We start from the raw sequence: 18,053 nt of genomic DNA on the forward strand, positions 1-18,053 counted from the left end.
TAAGAATCTGATTGATTTTTTTTGTTGTCGAAACTAAATGTTGGCTTTTATAGTTAGAAAATCTAAATGTTTCATTAAATAAAAGAAAAAGATTGATACGACAATAAAATTTGATAAAAATACATAAATAAGGATATTTACAAGAAAAACATGTTTTATTGTCTAGTTTAAGATTAATATAAATATGATAAGAAATTAACAATTCACACTGTTTAATGTTGCTACGAAATATCACATAACAGATCAACTCATGTTTATTAGTTAACGATAACAAGAATAATTACTGACGGTACATTTTATCAATTATCGGAGTTTAAAAGAAATATTTTCTATAAATCTAAGAAACAAAGAATAAAATTAGATAAACTGGCAAAATTAAACAAATAGCAGTAGAAACAAACACCTATAGGTGTAAGAAACAACACACATTGTGTTTTTTCTGCAATAAATATGAAACTGCATGGCTTCACACCTTTGAAGTTCACCTGCTGCTAAATGACGTCACCCGCTGGTTTAGCTGAATCGTTGCAAATGTCAAATTCATAACACAAGTGTACCAAAATCCTTACCATATTAGCGTAACGGATCAGTGTCAGTTTTCTTGTACGAGATCAATTAAAATTTCAGTGAAGAGGTTAAAAGTATACTTAGTCAACAAGCAGGGGGCGAAGAACATGGACAATTGGTCTCAAGAAATCGTTATTATCATAATTAAACTTGAATAAGAGTAAACTTGAAACTAAAATATACGACAACTTTGCAATCGTGCACTTACTTCCCCTTTTCAAGACGATGACCGTCTTCCCTCATCCAGAGACATATATACACATGTGTATATATATATATATATCTGCCTCATCCTATGATTTGCATATTTCGTACTTGTACGGTTTGCTGGAATATGTTCAATTGAAGCTGACTTTAATGGAAATAATCTTGAATTAAAACAAAATTTACTTTTACAGACACCCCAGAATGTTTATAATACTTTTGCAAAAAATGTTCAGTCGTATTCAGTATCTAAATTAGCTGTAAATATAATGTTTCTGTTAAAAAAAACCCAACATACACACCATGTTTATAGTCTTTGAACGGTTCAGAACCTAAATAATTCAAATTTTACGATGAGACTTCGTGAAACCTGTTACGAATGTTTTAATTTTTATGTTTTTTTGTTTTCTTTTGCGGCAACCTCCAATGAAAAGTAGCTTAAAAATGAAGTAGCGAGAACATTTAAATCGTGCTTTCCAAAGTATGTGTCTTATTTTTATAACCTTGTTCAAGGATTTGTATAGTAAGATTCCAATCCTTCTTTCTTTACAAATCCTTGCCTTGTTCAAGTTAGTCTTAATCTGGTATGTAGTTACACGGTGTACGATTTTTGTTGAATGTTTTAGTTTCTAAGGCATATGGTGTAGATAGGCAATGGGGAAGTTTGTGCTCAGAACTAGTTTAACTCCATCACGTTTTGTGTCTGTACAAAATCAGGCTACATGTATCTGGACCATTTGATTTGTTGTTCGTTGTTGTCTGTCTATATATACGGCGGACCAGTTTACCCCTCCATCCCACCCCGACGGAGTCGTGTGTTAGTGCCGGTTCCATGCGGTATATGGTGGACTGTTCAGTATTTTTTTCTATTGTTTCTGTTATCCTTCGTATTTCAAATAATTACCACAAAAAAAAAAAAAAAATCAAGAAAGAAAGAAAGGATAAAAGATAATAAATCAAAAGGTCCCTTTAAATAGACAAGAATTTAGAAATTATCATTATCAACAGCAGCAGCATACTCAATCATAATTCTGCATAAACAAAATGGGAAAACAAATCACGTTTAATGCACTGGACAAGTAATACAAATTTACTATTATTTGTTGATTGTAAAGCAAATTGCAAAATTTCAAAAATAAAATAAATTGCCCCAGGCTGTCCTGATAACAATGGAATAGACTATACCGATTGGTAAGTGCGATAAACATCTTACAAAGGGCAATTTTCATTGGTCAAATAAATCACATGATCGACAGACCCGCCATTTACGACAAGCGTGGTTTTGGATTTATATTTACATGAATTTTGTAAACATATTTCATTTGAAAACTGGATTTACAATAATAACAAAGTGATTTGGAAATGTCAACGTTACAACCAAGAGTTCGTAGAGGAAGGCGATCGGCCTTGAGAAAGAGAGAAAATGGATTAGTTAAAACATTGAATTTTCACGATTCAGACGGGGAGTTCAGCCCGAACGATGGAGGCTCAAGCCCATTTCATTCACCGAGTATGGAAAGTTATGATGAGCCAGATTATTTGGAAGTGGATATATCAACACCATATTTAAATTCAACATCACGTTCAGCCAGGACATTTATTAGTTCGCGTAAATTATCACCAATTCCGTTTGGAATAGACGAGGAAAATGATGGTGACGTGGAAGATGACGAACAGCGAGTGCCAGCCCCTGGAAAACATGTCATCTCTCCGGACGAAGCGTGTCCCATTTCACCACCATCACGTAAGCTTAGAGCGTTAAGACTTTTTGATACTCCTCATACACCTAAATCTTTATTACAAAAAGCCAGACGAAGAAGATTGACAGATGAAAGAAAATCAAAAGAAAATGGCGAAAAAGTTGAGGCCAATGTCAACCCATTTACACCTTGCAACAACAGACCTTTATCGTGTTCAGTGACATCTGGCATGGCTAGTATAAAAAGAAGTAGAGAGCAAATGGAAAAGTAAGTTTGAATATAGTTGTATTAGACAAAATTTATGATCAGACATGAAAAAGTTAAGAAATTTGAAAATTCGCAGAAGTTGAACAGGTGATTTTGTCAGGTGCAATTATGAACTTTTACACCAGAAGTGTTTTACAGAAGATGATGTGCATTTTTGGAAATATTGATTCCTCCAGTCACCTGTTTCAAAACTTTAAACATTTTATGTATTAATATCTTTCTGATCCTGATCCTAAGGTAAAAATTGACACAACTTGTCGCTTTGTACTAATTTTTTTCCTCTTATGGTACACCGTGATACTTAGGAATTTTGTTTAGGCGCAGGGTAGGTTAAAATTTGATAACTCATTTCTGTTGTAAATGGTTTAGCTTAGTAAGTTAGAAGATTTTGTTTGTCTGAAGATAGCTTTATGTTTGGCTTAGGTTTACATGATGGCATCAGTAGTGGTCAGATTTTTTTTTTTAGATCACAAAAATTGCTATTTGTGAAACTGGAAGTCTAATGGTCTGTGTGATATTTTTTTTGACACTCTGCGGATGATAGAGCTAGATTATACTTATCTTTAAACATAAGGAATGGTGACAAAAGTTCGGGTTGAGCTAATTTCCACAAGTTTCGTTGAATATTGACAATGCATATGCCATAGCATGTCAATGTTTAACAGTTTATACATTTGTACTAAGTTCTTTTCAGTTGATATATATATTTATTTATAACATGAATGTACATATTTACAGCTGTACGATTGAACATTCATTTCCTTGACACTTTCATGAAATTATGTCTCAGTCTATTTTGAAAAACTGCATTGTTGCTTATAATGACTTAGGGAAAGTGGTAGATGTTGATTACCTACATTTTTATGCCCCACTTAAGGGCATTATGTTTTTCGATCTGTGCGTCTGTCCCACTTCAGGTTTAAATTTTTGGTCAAATTAGTGTTTTGACCCCTATTTCACAGTCCACTGAACATAGAAAATGATGGTGCGAGTGGGGTATCCGTGTACTATGGACACATTCTTGTTAATGAATAACACTGTACTGTAGTTATTTAAGCTTACAAGGTTCTAGTCTTAAATTAGGGAGTACCTATAAATGTGCATGTACACATGTTCTTAAACATTATTTGAATATTTCCAGGAGTTTATTAGAAGATTCAGCTGATGAAATTGAAATAGATATGCCATCAACAAAGGTATGTATAGTTATACATGTAGTTCAGATGTAAATAGAAGGAATAAACACATTAAACATTTAAAAATGAAATAAAAATTGTAAATTTTATAAATAAAAGAAAAAATATAATTAACTTCAAAGCAACCTCACACAGGCATGCTCTGGAAAGTATCTTCTAAAATTTGATGGTTTTCTGTATCTAAAGAAGATTAAAAATAATGAAAATGACTCATTTCAATTATTTAAGACAGAAACTTTTTCATAATGTTTATTCCAGTTCTTAACAAATGTACATGTATACAAGTGCATGTTGGAAAATAGACAACCAATTTAATAAATATTGTCAACTTTCTAAAAATTTGTTTAGTTACATGTATGAAAGATATTGCAAATAACAAGTGAAAACTTAATGAAAGCTGCAAATTATAGATGAAAATTATGAGAGGTTGGGAGAAAAAGGTATATGCACACATTCTTGATTAGGTAAATGATTAACTTGAAACCTTTTTTGTAGCAGCAATGATTATTGTTTCCGTTTTCTTTCAGAAAATTGCCTTGCATGAAATCAACACATCACGGTATAACGAAGAGTTTCACGAAGTGTGTAAACTTGGTGATGGAGAATTTGGTAGTGTTTACAAATGTATACACCGATTAGATGGATGTACATATGCCATAAAAAAGTCCAAGGCACCAGTAGCAGGGAGCCAGTATGAGTAAGTATAGTTAATAGTTTCATCACCAAGCAGCATATAAGAGACAAAATGAATGTGTCCTTAGATTAAAAATGATGAAAGTTATTTACCATGAATGTTTACAATTGAAATTTGGATGGTTACAAAAGACTTTTCTAGTTAAATACCTTTAACAAATATTTTTTGTTAATTTCGTAATTTTGCATTTGAGTAATGACATTAAATGAGATCAAGTGAAATACTGTTAATAGATGTAAGAAGATGTGGTATGATTGCCAAAGAGACAACTCTCCATCCAAGTCACAATTTGTAAAAGTAAACCATTAAGTTTGAAAAGTACAAAGTTTGTACATGTATTCCTGAAATCTTAAGCTTAATCTTTTTTCTAGTAAAAATGAATGACGCATGTACAATCACCATTGAAGTTGAATGAGAGTATGAATGTCAACCTGGTGTCTATTATACATACACTTTTTAATAAACAGTATATTTGCTTGTTTTCAGGAGGAATGCTATGAATGAAGTGTATGCACATGCTGTTCTTGGAAAACATCAACATGTTGTGAGATACTACTCTGCCTGGGCTGAAGATGACTACATGTATATACAGAATGAATACTGTAATGGTAAGCTCCATTTTCAGAATTTAAAAGACATGGACCTTTCACAATTTCAAACTGGGTCTAAAATAATTGAATTGTGTGGGAGAACCATCAATGTGTTTAAAATAGTTCAACATCTTCTAGAAAAAAATTTAAATAAACCATCTTTCATGGAAAAAAGAATTAAAAACCTTAAAGATTGAAAAAGTAATGCAAATTTAACACTTTGTCTTAAAATATATTCAAACCTGTCTTCTTTGTTTCCTGTTTGTCAGTCTATTTAAAATGTTTGAAGTACATTGTAGTTACATTATAAATTTTGATAAGAGGTCAATATTTTTTTAATGAAAACATTTGACAATTCTATTTGAACAATGAGAGAAATTCTAATATATGAGCTGATAACCAAGATTTCTTACTTGAAGTTTTTAATTTTTAGGTGGGAGTCTAGCTGATGTAATTGATACCAACAGGAAGACTGGCCGTAAATTGGGTGAAGATGAGTTTAAACAGATTCTCCTGCAAGTGTCGAGGGGACTGAGATATGTACACTCTCAGAACCTTGTCCATCTTGATGTTAAACCAGGCAACGTGTTTATCCATCGGAACCCTAAGTTCCTGAACTCTCCTGAGAGTGGAATGGAATCTCTGGAGGAAGATGATGAAGTAGAGGAAGCAATAACATATAAAATTGGTAAGTAAGGTAAAAATTAAGACATTATTGTGTAGTGAATGTGCTAATGAACAGTACTTCAAATTTTGGTTATATCTTTTCCCTTTTTACAAGATTTATACGAAGATTTTGGGCACATACATGTATATGTAAAAATCAATTCAGCATGTTGGATGATTATATTTCAAAGAAAGTGCCAGATCTTAACTTGTTCTCTGAAATTTGTGACTTTCTTAAGTGATACGACTCTTAAGAAAAGTATATTCCTCTTTTTTTTCTTCAATTTCATAGGGCCGAAAAAAATAATTTAAATTGTTTGATGTTGCCTTCCTACCAACCTAAAAAGCAGCCTACACAAATCTCAATTTTTTGTTGAAGATTTTTTCCTGCTCTTGCGTCATTTTCTTGTCTAAAACATGCAACTTATGTTGTTGGCAAAAGAAAAAAAGTAAAATCCCTATCAACTTTCGCAACCCTTCAAAGCATGGGTTAGCAACATCAAACTAAGAAATTCTTAAGGGTGGCCTAGAAAGCATAGGAAATTGCTGTAGCTTTGTCAAAAACATGTGCTTGTTTTATTGACATCAGTTGTAACATACATGTATATAATTATGTCATTGTAGGAGATTTAGGTCACATAACAACAGTTGTAACATATATAATTATGTCTTTACAGGAGATTTAGGTCACGTAACATCAGTGTCTAACCCAACAGTTGATGATGGAGATTGTAGATATTTACCTAAAGAAATTCTCAATGATGACTATGAGAACCTGACAAAATCTGATATCTTCTCACTGGGATTAACTATGTATGAAGCAGTAAGTAGCGAAGAAATGTTTTTCAATTTGATTAAAATTACTTACTTAAAGACACTAATCCAAACACTTGAAAGTGATTTTCAATGGTCTTATGTGTGTAAAACTGCTTAAACTGCATCCCTAGTGCATATCACTTAATTTGACATCTGTGAAGTCTAACAAGAGTAAAGTGAAAAATGGACTTGCAAGTTTGGTATTATCTCAATGCAAGCATTTTACTCTTAAGCATTTGTACTTATACAAGATTTATTTTGTATTACAGGCAGGTGGATATCCTTTACCTAAGAATGGACCTAAGTGGCATGCTATCAGACGTGGTGAATTACCATCTTTACCTCACCTGAGTGTAGAAATGAACCACCTACTCAAAGTAAGTTTAGTTTTGTTGTGAACATAGAAGTACATGTAGGGAAATTATATCAAGGAGTACAAGTACCAATAAAGTGAATTTATTAATAATTATTCATGTTAGGACAAAGTAGACCAGATCAAAATAAGAAAACTAAAAAATATTATGTGCAATCCACGGCTTAACACTGGTCATTTTTATTTTGAAAATTGGAATAAGAAGACATTTTCTTCTGGGAATATAGTAAGAACTTTTGAATGTCCGTTGTAGATATTTTGTATTTAACATGAAAGAAAAAAATAGAACATACACACACATATCATGACTGAACAGTTTAAAAATTAAAAAAAATATGATTTGTCAATTATCTTCTAGTCTAGAAAATTGAAGTATGGTTTCTTTGAATCACAATATATAAGTTGCTACTGATTTTGAAGAGAAAATGTATTCATTGTTTTATTTTTTTGTTGCAGAGTATGGTAGACCCTGACCCAACACAAAGACCATCAGCAACACAAATCACACAACATCCTGTTTTGTGTCCGCAGGCCAAGAAATCAAAAGCCCAACTTAGAAAAGAACTGAACGAAGAAAGATTTAAGAACCAGATGTTATCAAGGTACTTGATGGACTCGTATAGAACTTTTTAGAAGGCAATTTGAAAATTCTTGATTTTATACAAATAAGGATATGTGGTATGATTGCCCAACTATCCAGTAGAGTTCAAATGACAAACTTTAAAGCAAATGTAGGTCACCCTGTTTGCAATGTGATTTTGACATATTATACCTAATATAAAACTAGAGATAATAAAGTAAAAAAAAAGATTATTTTTTTGATATGTTTCAATGCTTGCAGAAAAAGCCTGTCACAGTGGACACTGAAAATAATTGAATCATAGTTTAACTTAATATAATACACACATGTAATAACTATGAATATTGAATCTTAAGAAGTAATAGATTTTAATGATTTTAATGATTTGTTACTTCAAATTCTTAGTACAACATCCTAACTTTTGATTTTTTTCTCTCCAGAAAATTGATAGAAGCTACACAATGCCTTGTACAGAATACCCCAGTGTTTGCACAGCCAGATAAAGTGAGTCGACTGATTGGAAACAGAATGAAAAGGAGCTTGAGTATGACAAACTTTTAAAGGAATCAAATTTTACGCTGAAGGAGGACGCTGTGCAATACACAATTTGTAAAAATAATTGTATAAAGACTGGATCCAATTATACCAGTATAAATTTGTTAAAAATTGTTATGTAATATTTCCTGTTAATGTGCCAAGACAAAGGGTTAACAGATTGGGCATGTTTATTTTCATATCATAGTTCTATTTGTATTTATCTGTTGGAGATGCCACTTTATTTATTATCCTCTGGTTTGGACCATCCTTTGTCCTCAAAGTTTTGAATTTCATATTTTAAGTTTTTGGACTTTGTTAAGAATTCAGAAAAATTTATTGAATTAAGAAATAATGAATTAAGAAATTACATGTTACTCTTGCTTGTTTGCATTGTTTTAAATTTGTTAAGAGTATGTATTCTGCTGAAATTTTAAAAATGTTTCACAAAGTATTAAGCTAGAGAAATGTGGTTCATTTTCATTGGTGATAGGTCATGTAAAATTTGTTTTATGTTAATGTAATAATAAGGTTTCAATTGTAATTATTAATTTTTAATATCCATGTAATCATTGTATACATTTTCCATTCATAAAATTATAAATTATAGAACCACATTTATCATGACTTTATTTCCCCACTGTGGCATCTCCATCAAATTGATATTTGTTTTTATATACAGCATATAAAGAAGTGAGACTTCTCTATGTGATAATCATGAATTCCAGGTAAGTAGGTCAGATGGTGGTGCAAATGATGTGCTATAGTAGGTCAATATATTTGTATATTGTTTTTATTGTAGGTATATTTAAACCTGTAAACTCCATGGATTCATTGTTAAAAATAGCAACAAGATGGTGCTTATTGTATGTTTTACAAATAAAATTTTAATAAAATATTTTTGTAGTCCTTAAAATATTTGGATGTACTGTATTGACCATTGTCAATCTAGGAACCATATTTAGGATTACTGTTTTGAATGAGTGATAATTTTAATATTTTAATAATTCTTGTTGGGTATACTGACCTTAATAGGTAATTTGTCAAATGGAGTAGCTACAAGAATCACTTATATTCATCATATTGATCACATCCGTTCAAAAGTTGTTGTCAAGTCATGTCTTTATATCAAATTTGCATCTTCATAAGGGCTGTTCCGAAAAACATACTTGTCACAATTCTTAATTTTAAATGGAATTAGAGAAGGGATTTTGATATCTCGACTCTTAGGTAGGTGTTTTTGAAAAGTGAAAGTGGAAAAAAAAATTCTGAAATTGCTTATAGATATTTACCACATTTTCAATGTGCCTTCCCTGGGTAACAATATAATAAGATGTGGTATGATTGCCAATGAGACAAATATCAACCAGAGTCCAAATGATGTTGGTGTAAGCAACAATAGATCAACAAACAGCCTTGAAAAAATGCCCAACCAATAATGTGTAGTCAACATTAAAAAAACCCATCATGACAAAATGTGAAACAATTCAAACGAAAGAAAACGAATGGCTCAATTTATAACAGAACAAATATGAACAACTTTAACAAATTACAACCACTGAATTGCAGGCTGCTTCTGTCTTGGGACAGACGATGACGAATGTCCGTCAGATTTCAGACATGTAAGCTGTCTAAATTTGTTTCAGGGGTTATCTCCATTAATGTAAAGATAAAATTTGATTTCTAACAGTCGGTCAAGTTCAGATTATTTATTATGATGTAAATATTAACTTTTCAATCTATAATTTAGCTAGCTATAAAATTAGGTTCAATCCACCATTTTCTACATCAAAATGCCTGTACCAAGTCAGGAATATGACACCAGTTTGTTTTTGTCTCGCCTTGACAGTCAAAAAGCGAGACAGGTATGCTGTTTCCAGCAACGGCGGCGGCATCAACAATGTATTAGTTTGTGATTAGGTCTAGTTCATGGTGAACCACTAGTGGTTGGTCAATGATATTTGGTATGCAGTTGTATTAGCATTGGCACATCTCATTACCATGGAGATTATTTGGCCCTGCCCCCTCAGTCAAGGTCTATTGACTTTGAAACTTTTCATAGTTTACATGTATTAGTTTGTGATTAGGTCAATTTATGGGGAACCACTAGTGGTAGGTCAATGATATTTGGTATGCAGTTGTATAAGCATTGGGATATCTCATTTCCATGGAGATTATTTAGCTCCGCCCACTTAGTCATGGTCTATAGACTCTGAAAATTTTGTTAAGTTTACATGTATTAGTTTGTGATTAGGTCAGTTCAAGGGGAACCATTAGTGGTAGGCCAATGTTAATTGGTGTTCAGTTGTATAAGCATCAGCACATCTCATTTGCATGGAGAATATTTGGCCCTGCCCCCTCAGTCATGGTCTATTTACTTTGAAACTTTTGCTTAGTTTACATGTATTGGTTTGTGATTAGATCAGTTTAAGATGAACTGCTAATGTTAAATCAATGATATTTGGTATGCAAATTTATTGGCATTTGCAAGTATCGTTTCCATGGAGATTATGTAACCCCACCCTTGATCATGGTTCATTGACTTTGAAACTTTTACATAGTTTACAAGTTAATGTTTGTGTTTAGGTTTGTTTAAGGGAACGACTTATAATAAGTCAATGGTATTTGGTATGCAGTTGTATTGGCACTTCTCATTCCATGGAGGTTGTGTAGCTATGTACCTTCAGTCATGGTTCATTGACTTTGAATATTTGCATAACTTACATGTTAAGTATTGCTATTTTAATTTCAACATTTGCATTATCAAAATTACAAAAAGGCGAGACATATCTCTGTGATAACAGTTTATTTATTCTTTTGATGTGTTTTAGCTTTTGATTTTGCCATTTGATAAAGGACTTTCCGTTTTGATTTAAACAAGTGTCATTTTCTGACTTCGACAAGTCCAGAATTGTTAAAACATTTTTATCAAAATGCTAGTCCGAAACAAAAGAATTTTCTATATGTCTGAGCTCTGACTGAATGTGGTGCGGTTGAACATGTTTGTGTGCAATGTTTCTGAGTTTGTAACCTGATCATACAAATTAGCTGATAAACATATTTTGATCTTTGTTATTTAAATTTGTTATGCTAGTCAAAATTTTAAGTTCAAGGTTTTACTACAATTACATGTATCACATAAACATGACATTTTCATGATCCATGAAAGTGAGTCTGATCTACTCTGCCAGATTGACATATACACCTAACAACCATTCTATACAGTTGACCTTTTGCTTATGATACATGAAATTTAGACCTAATCACCAAAAAATTAAGGTGACCAATGAGCCATGAAAATGAGGTCAAGGTCAGATGGACACGCACACATAACAATCATTTCTTACACCATATAAATTTGATCTAGTGCTTATAAAATCTGAAAAACCATGAACATTGAAAATGAGGTCAATGCCAGAGGAACTCTGCCAGACAGAAATAGAGACCTTACAATCATTCAAACACCAAAAGTAACTGACATTACCACCAAAACTTATGGTTGACCAAAGAACCATGAAAATTAGGTACAGGCTGTAAGACCAAATATGTACACCTTACAATCATTTCATACATCACATTTAGTTGACCTCATGTTTTTTGTATCTGTGAAAAAGACCATACATCAAAACAAGAGTGCACATGCTGAAATTTCTCGGCTGCTTTTCTGACCATTGACTTTTATGTTGATAGTCCTAAATATATCGTTTAACTACAAGTATCACATTAACTTAAAATGATCAAAGAAAATGAGGGCAAAATTCAGATAAACCAAGGCAGAAATACATGTACACCTTAAATTCATTCCATACACCAAATATAGTTAACCTATTGCTTATAGTATACAAGAAACAGACCAAAACATGAAAACTTATATTGAGCAAATAACCATGAAAATTTGTAAGGGTTCCGCGAAACCCAGTGTCTCGCCTACTTTTGCTGTTAGTCGCAGGCTCAACAAAAATGGGGAAATAATTATTAAAAATTTTCTTAGATACTTATCTTTTGAATGTAAGAAGCTTCTGTTCAAGTTTGGTAAGAATCCAGGATGGGTTATGAATCTTATAAATGTTTTAAAAACTTTAACTGCAGACTGTATGTAATGTTAACTGGAAGAAAAACTAAGTCCATTTATAAGTAATATACTGAAAAAACCGAAAAAACAGGAATTTTTTTTTTACAAAATTTCCATCTAGATACTAGCTTTTGATCATAATCAAGCTTCTGTCCAAGTTTGGTACAAATCCAGGATAGTTTAAGAAAGTAATTCAAATTTTGAAAACTTTAACCACAGAGTGAATGAATTGTTAACTTGCAGACAAACTAAGTCCATTTATAAGTAAAATACAGATAAACAGGATTTTTTTATTAACAGAATTTACTTTTGAATACTATCTTATGAACATAAACAAGCTTCTGTCCAAGTATGGTACAAATCCAGGATAGTTTAAGAAAGTTATTAAAGTTTGAAAAACTTTAACCACAGAGTGAATGTAATGTTAACTGGCAGAAAAACTAAGTCCATTTATGAGTAAAATACGGATAAACAGGATTTTTTTTTTACAAAATTTACTTCTGGATACTATCTTATGGTCATAAACAAGCTTCTGTCCAAGTTTGGTAGAAATCCAGAATAGTTTAAGAAAGTTATTAAAATTTGAAAAACTTTAACCACAGAGTGAATATTTGTGGACGCCACCGCCGCCGGAATGTAGGATCACTATGTCTCACTTTTGCGACAAAAGTTGCAGGATGACAAAAATAAGGTCAAGGTCAGATGAACCCTGCCAGACAGACATGTACACCTTACAATCATTCTATGCTTTAAATATAGTTGACCTATTGCACATAGTATCTAAGAAACAAACTCAACCAGGAAAACTAAACATTGATCAATGAACCATGAAAATGAGGTCAAGGTTAGATGATAACTGCCAGACAGACATGTACACCTTCCCATTATTACATGCTTTAAATAAAGTTGACCTATTGCATATAATATCTAAGAAACAAACTTAACCAGGAAAACTTAACATTGAACAATGAACCATAAAAATGAAGTCAAGGTCAGATGATAACTGCCAGACAGACATATACATCTTACAATCATTTCATACACCAAATATAGTTGACCTATTGCTCATCGTTTAAGAAAAATATCCCAAAACACGAAAACTTAACCTTGATTACTGATCCATGAAATGAGGTCGAGGTCAAGTGGTAAACCGTCTGACAGGCATAAGGACCTTGTTAGGTACGCACATACCAAATATAGATATCCTATTACTCATAAGAGACATTAGGAATACTAAAAATCTTAACTTTTTTTCAAGTAGTCACTGAACCATGAAAATGAGGTCAAAGACAATAGACATATTACAGAACATAAGGCATCAATATATAAAGTATGAAGGATCCAGGTCTTTTACCTTTTGAAATATTAAGCTTTTAAGAAGTTTGCTAATGCCGCCGCCTGATCACTCTCCCTATGTCTTGCTTTCTGAGACAGAAGTAGCAGGCTCGACAAAAATTAATGTTGGACCACCCATCCATAAAATCACATCCAAGTCCAATGAACCCTGTCTGGCAATTTGATTGAGATACAGATCCTGTGTCCATGCTTTGCTTACAAAGATCTGAAAGTGCTCAATCCTACTTTCTATAGTAAAGACCTAAAAAATTTGGATGCAGATATTTGATTGGCTGATGTAATAATGACCAGAACAGAAACTAGAACAGAGTTGCCAAATCTTTTATTTAATACCAAGGATGGACACAGGTTCTGTATTTTAATTAGAATGCCTGACTGGTGGGACATGTTTACCATTCAATGATCCTATATTCCAAATATAGCTGTCTATTACTCATAACTGAAGGAACTCAGTTATGTAAAAAAAACTTGTTTTTAAGCAGACTATGAACCATAGAAATGAGATAAAGGACAACAGACATATGTCAGGTAGAAACTTCAGAACGTTAGGCAGATGTATACAAGAAGTATCCAGGTGACTACCTATTGAAATATAAAGCTTTCTACAAAGTTTACCCTGTTGATGGATTAGCATCCAAATGTCTTGCATTTTGTGACTTTTTTGCAGTCAAGGCAAAAAGTAGGTCACAAAATTAGACAGAAACGTAATAAATTAAGATTCTAGACCCTTACTGATGAAAATTAATAAAGTTTAGTGCCAAGGAAGTAAAAAATAATAATTCATACAATTGTTTTGACACCTATTTATTGCTCATTCAACAGTCTTGTCCTAATATGGGTTCGAAAAACAAGATACATATGTAAAAATAGATATTTATTAACATTAAGATATAAAACTTGAAAGTAACATCTTTAGACAAAAAAACAAAACAAAACAGTATAGGACAACAAAAGATACCAGATTCACCCAGATGTAGCATGATAAAAATAATTCATATACCATGTATTGATTACTCCTGCAGAATTACTTTCAAGATACATTGGTGGATCGGAAGAGGGCATCATTGGTTCTATTCTTGGTAATTAAAAATTACATAAAAAATTGGGCCCATCATTTTGAATTTTAAAAATGCACCGAGATATATGTGCCAGTTATCAATGAACATCAGATATCATCACTGAAGTTGCCACTTTGGACCAACTTGATCTTTCTGTAAGCTTTGAGTTCTATAGTTTATTGAAGAGGACCTTAAGCAAATTTTTCTCCAACCCAAAATAAATGAACCCAATTCATTGTGAAGGAAAGACAGTGAATAAATGAGACTTAAAACATGTTACTTGTATTTCAAGTACATTATTTTCTTGGGAATGTTCAAACACTAGTCCAAAATTATGATGTACCAATGCATTACAAAAAAATATATGGTAATAATCCTATTTATTATATGGGAGTATTTTTCAAATTCTATCCTAGAGGAAATATTGGACAGGCTTACTTTTCAAAAACTTCTGTTTTTAACCACAATCTATAAACTTTAAATTAAAGATGTTAATTAATAACAGTGGAACAGATGACTGACAATTACCATTAATTCAATAAAGGAAAAGGTATGACACGATTCATTATCTGACACCTAAACTGAAAAATATTGTCAACATTTATTAATAATTTTAAAATCAATTTCATTCTATCTACAATGAATAGGATGTTATAATCTTGACTTGAGAGTAGAAGATGTTACTATAATGTCATGAACATGTCACAATTGCCAAAGTGGATCTAAAATGGCTATTTAATACTTGTATCTAGTTCATTGCAAAATTATCTATGAGCCACAGCCTTACTCAAAAGGACATTTTACCAACACTAACATCTTTGAAGAATATATTTGGTAGCAAAATAACATTCTTGGTAAGGCTGTGACGCATATCAAAATATAAATGAAAAGATCTCGAAATGAGGCTACTTTTGGCAGTTTTTGAAGATATCCATTGAATACAATAAATTTAAACCCCTTAAGAACGATTCAAAAATATGAATACACATATTGGTCAGACTAACGTCTTGTAAACTTATGAACTAATTTTTGATAGTTACATAATTATGTAAGTTTAAAAGTTTTGATATTCAAATTCTTGGGGCCAAAAAATTGCCGTATCATACCTTCTCCTTTTCTTATTAAAGTAATGGAATGGGTCAGGTGGATACATCTTCTAGTATTATATTTAAATCAATGCCCTTAGAAATGATGACAAAATGTTTATACAACAAGTGAAATGACTTAGAATCATGAACTATTGTAACCTTTCTTTTAGCCTTAAATGGTCATTTTCAGAGTGATGATGTTTTCAAAAAATATGAATGAAGTCATTAACTATACTGCACATACAAATTTTTTATAGTTACTTCTATATAATGAACGCAACAAATTAGTGTTTTAATATCGGAGAAATAGAGTGGGCAAGCAGAACAAATCTATCTGGGCTTGCTATATATCAACATGGTCCTAAACTGAAAAGGCCTGTTACAAAAAACAAAGAAAATGCAGACCTCTTGGCTTACATAATTTTAATCATACAAATTTAAATACCAGTACTGCTAATTGCAGTTAAACCAACATAAAGTATGAACATCAAAATGTTTTCTTCATCTTCCAGAGATTAACAACGAAATAAATACCACAAAAATGTATGAAACAATTCCTTAAAAAATATCACTATAACCAGCTTCTATAGAACTTTGAAAATAAAATACATATCACAGTTGTTTAAACAGATAACATTTGAGACATTTGACATTAAAATATACATAATTACATAAAATTATAAAAATATCAAACTTGGCAGTTTGCATCCTTTGTTTGGCTGATCAATGGAATTATGACAGTTTTTTTTCTGATTATGCAAATATATAAACAGATCTTAATTTCTGATTCAAGGATTTCTTCAATCAAATAAATCATTTACCTTCAAGTGCAGGGAATTTTTTTTAGAAAAAAAAGACTACTTTCAATAGAAATATTGTATTTCATTCCCGTCAATAAAAATATATTTGGTTATAAAAATTAACTTGGGAACTTTTTTATTCAAAAATTTTAAGGATTTTATTAAGCTACATGGTGATATTATCTGCAGTGCTAAACACTTTACATCTTATAGGTAGTAACCACAGAAATTAATGTGTCCAAATATACCATTTATTCTTCAATATATGTTTTTCATAAAAACTTACTTTCATTGAATTAGGTTAAAGAAAATAATTTCGATGAACCGATTTAAAAAAAATTATGACAATGCAACTGATTGAAAATCTATGAAGTATGAGGAATGAAGAAAAATTGCTACACTTTGGTCAGGGAAGTGAATTAGCTGTTTTTATTTCACCAAGATTCACAATAAGTGTCCCCCTTATCTATGTTACCGAAATGTTAACTATCAAAATATTATTTCACATTTATAAACTTTTAAAAAAAAATGACATTAGATTCAATTTGTCTCATAACATTTTGAATCAAAGATATCTTCTGATAAATGAAAAAAAAAACTATCATTATAGAAACTCTTAAATTTAATTATTATTTAATGTGGAAATGTTTGTTGATGCAACAATTTCAAAGATATGTAAATGGCAGTTATCTGATTTTTTTTGTATGAATAATTTTTATTTTAAAAAGGAAATTCTTAATTTTAGTGTATGAATAATTTTTATTTCAAAAAAAGAATTCTTAATTTTATAGTATGAATAATTTTTTTTTCAAAATATGAATTCTTAACCTTAAGGTTATCAACACATTTGTATTTAGGGAGAAATATTTTACGGAGGATGGAAACAGCTTTTAAAAATTTATTTTGAAAGAATTTTCGGAACAAGATGAGGGTTTTTAGTTAACAGTAATTAATAACAAATTACTAGTTACTTTGGAAACCCTAGATGTGACACTTGGTGGAAACATCAATTTTCTTCAACAAAAAAGATAAATCCAAATGCTTGTACCGTTATATTCGGAAACGAGGTATCAAATTACTTTTCCAAAACGGATTCATCTAGAGTTTCCTCAAGTTACTACATAACAGATATGCATTAAAAAACCAACAATATAAAAATTGATTTGATTCACGATGGAGGCTGTCCCATGTGTTTGTACTGGGGTTGTACTTGCATAGCAGCTTGTCCATAAGGAAAGAAGGACAACACAATACTACATAATGCCATAAAGAACACGAAACCAGCCATGGTCATTCTTAGTTTCTTGCTTGCTACGTCCCACGATGGCACATTCTCCCAAAACTTCTCCTTTATGGTGTCTGATAAATTCCTGTAAAAACAAAATTGATAGTAAGCAAAATTTCAATAAGGACAATGTCTACTTCATATCTTTGTTTTGCATGGTATATTGAACTTTTAACAACATAAAGCAAAGAGCTGAAAAATTAAGTT

General features: G+C 31.4%; 2 protein-coding genes across 9 annotated transcripts in view; one reads left to right on the top strand and one right to left on the bottom strand.

Moving 5' to 3' along the window:
* The first annotated feature begins 2,025 nt into the window (after positions 1–2,025).
* LOC127724136 (wee1-like protein kinase 1-A) lies at positions 2,026–9,085 on the top strand. The gene is made up of 9 exons (XM_052231001.1): positions 2,026–2,738; positions 3,880–3,934; positions 4,462–4,631; positions 5,115–5,236; positions 5,652–5,906; positions 6,562–6,707; positions 6,970–7,077; positions 7,530–7,675; positions 8,094–9,085. The coding sequence occupies exons 1-9, from the start codon at positions 2,134–2,136 to the stop codon at positions 8,212–8,214; spliced, it is 1,728 nt and encodes a 575-aa protein (XP_052086961.1). The 5' UTR covers positions 2,026–2,133; the 3' UTR covers positions 8,215–9,085.
* Positions 9,086–14,026: 4,941 nt separating this feature from the next.
* LOC127724137 (inositol 1,4,5-triphosphate receptor associated 1-like) overlaps positions 14,027–18,053 on the bottom strand; it is an 83,545-nt gene continuing 79,518 nt past the window's right edge. For 7 of the 8 annotated variants that reach the window (XM_052231002.1, XM_052231004.1, XM_052231005.1 and 4 more), the window contains one exon: positions 14,404–17,931. In XM_052231002.1, coding sequence (XP_052086962.1) covers positions 17,730–17,931 — 202 coding nt within the window. In that variant the 3' untranslated portion in view covers positions 14,404–17,729. Of the gene's footprint in view, positions 14,038–14,403; positions 17,932–18,053 lie in introns of those variants that run through there. The other variant, XR_007992365.1, reaches the window with a different exon arrangement.

The sequence above is a fragment of the Mytilus californianus genome, unplaced genomic scaffold, assembly GCF_021869535.1.
Source record: "Mytilus californianus isolate M0D057914Y unplaced genomic scaffold, xbMytCali1.0.p SCAF_14, whole genome shotgun sequence".
In the NCBI taxonomy this organism is placed as follows: Eukaryota; Metazoa; Mollusca; class Bivalvia; order Mytilida; family Mytilidae; genus Mytilus; species Mytilus californianus.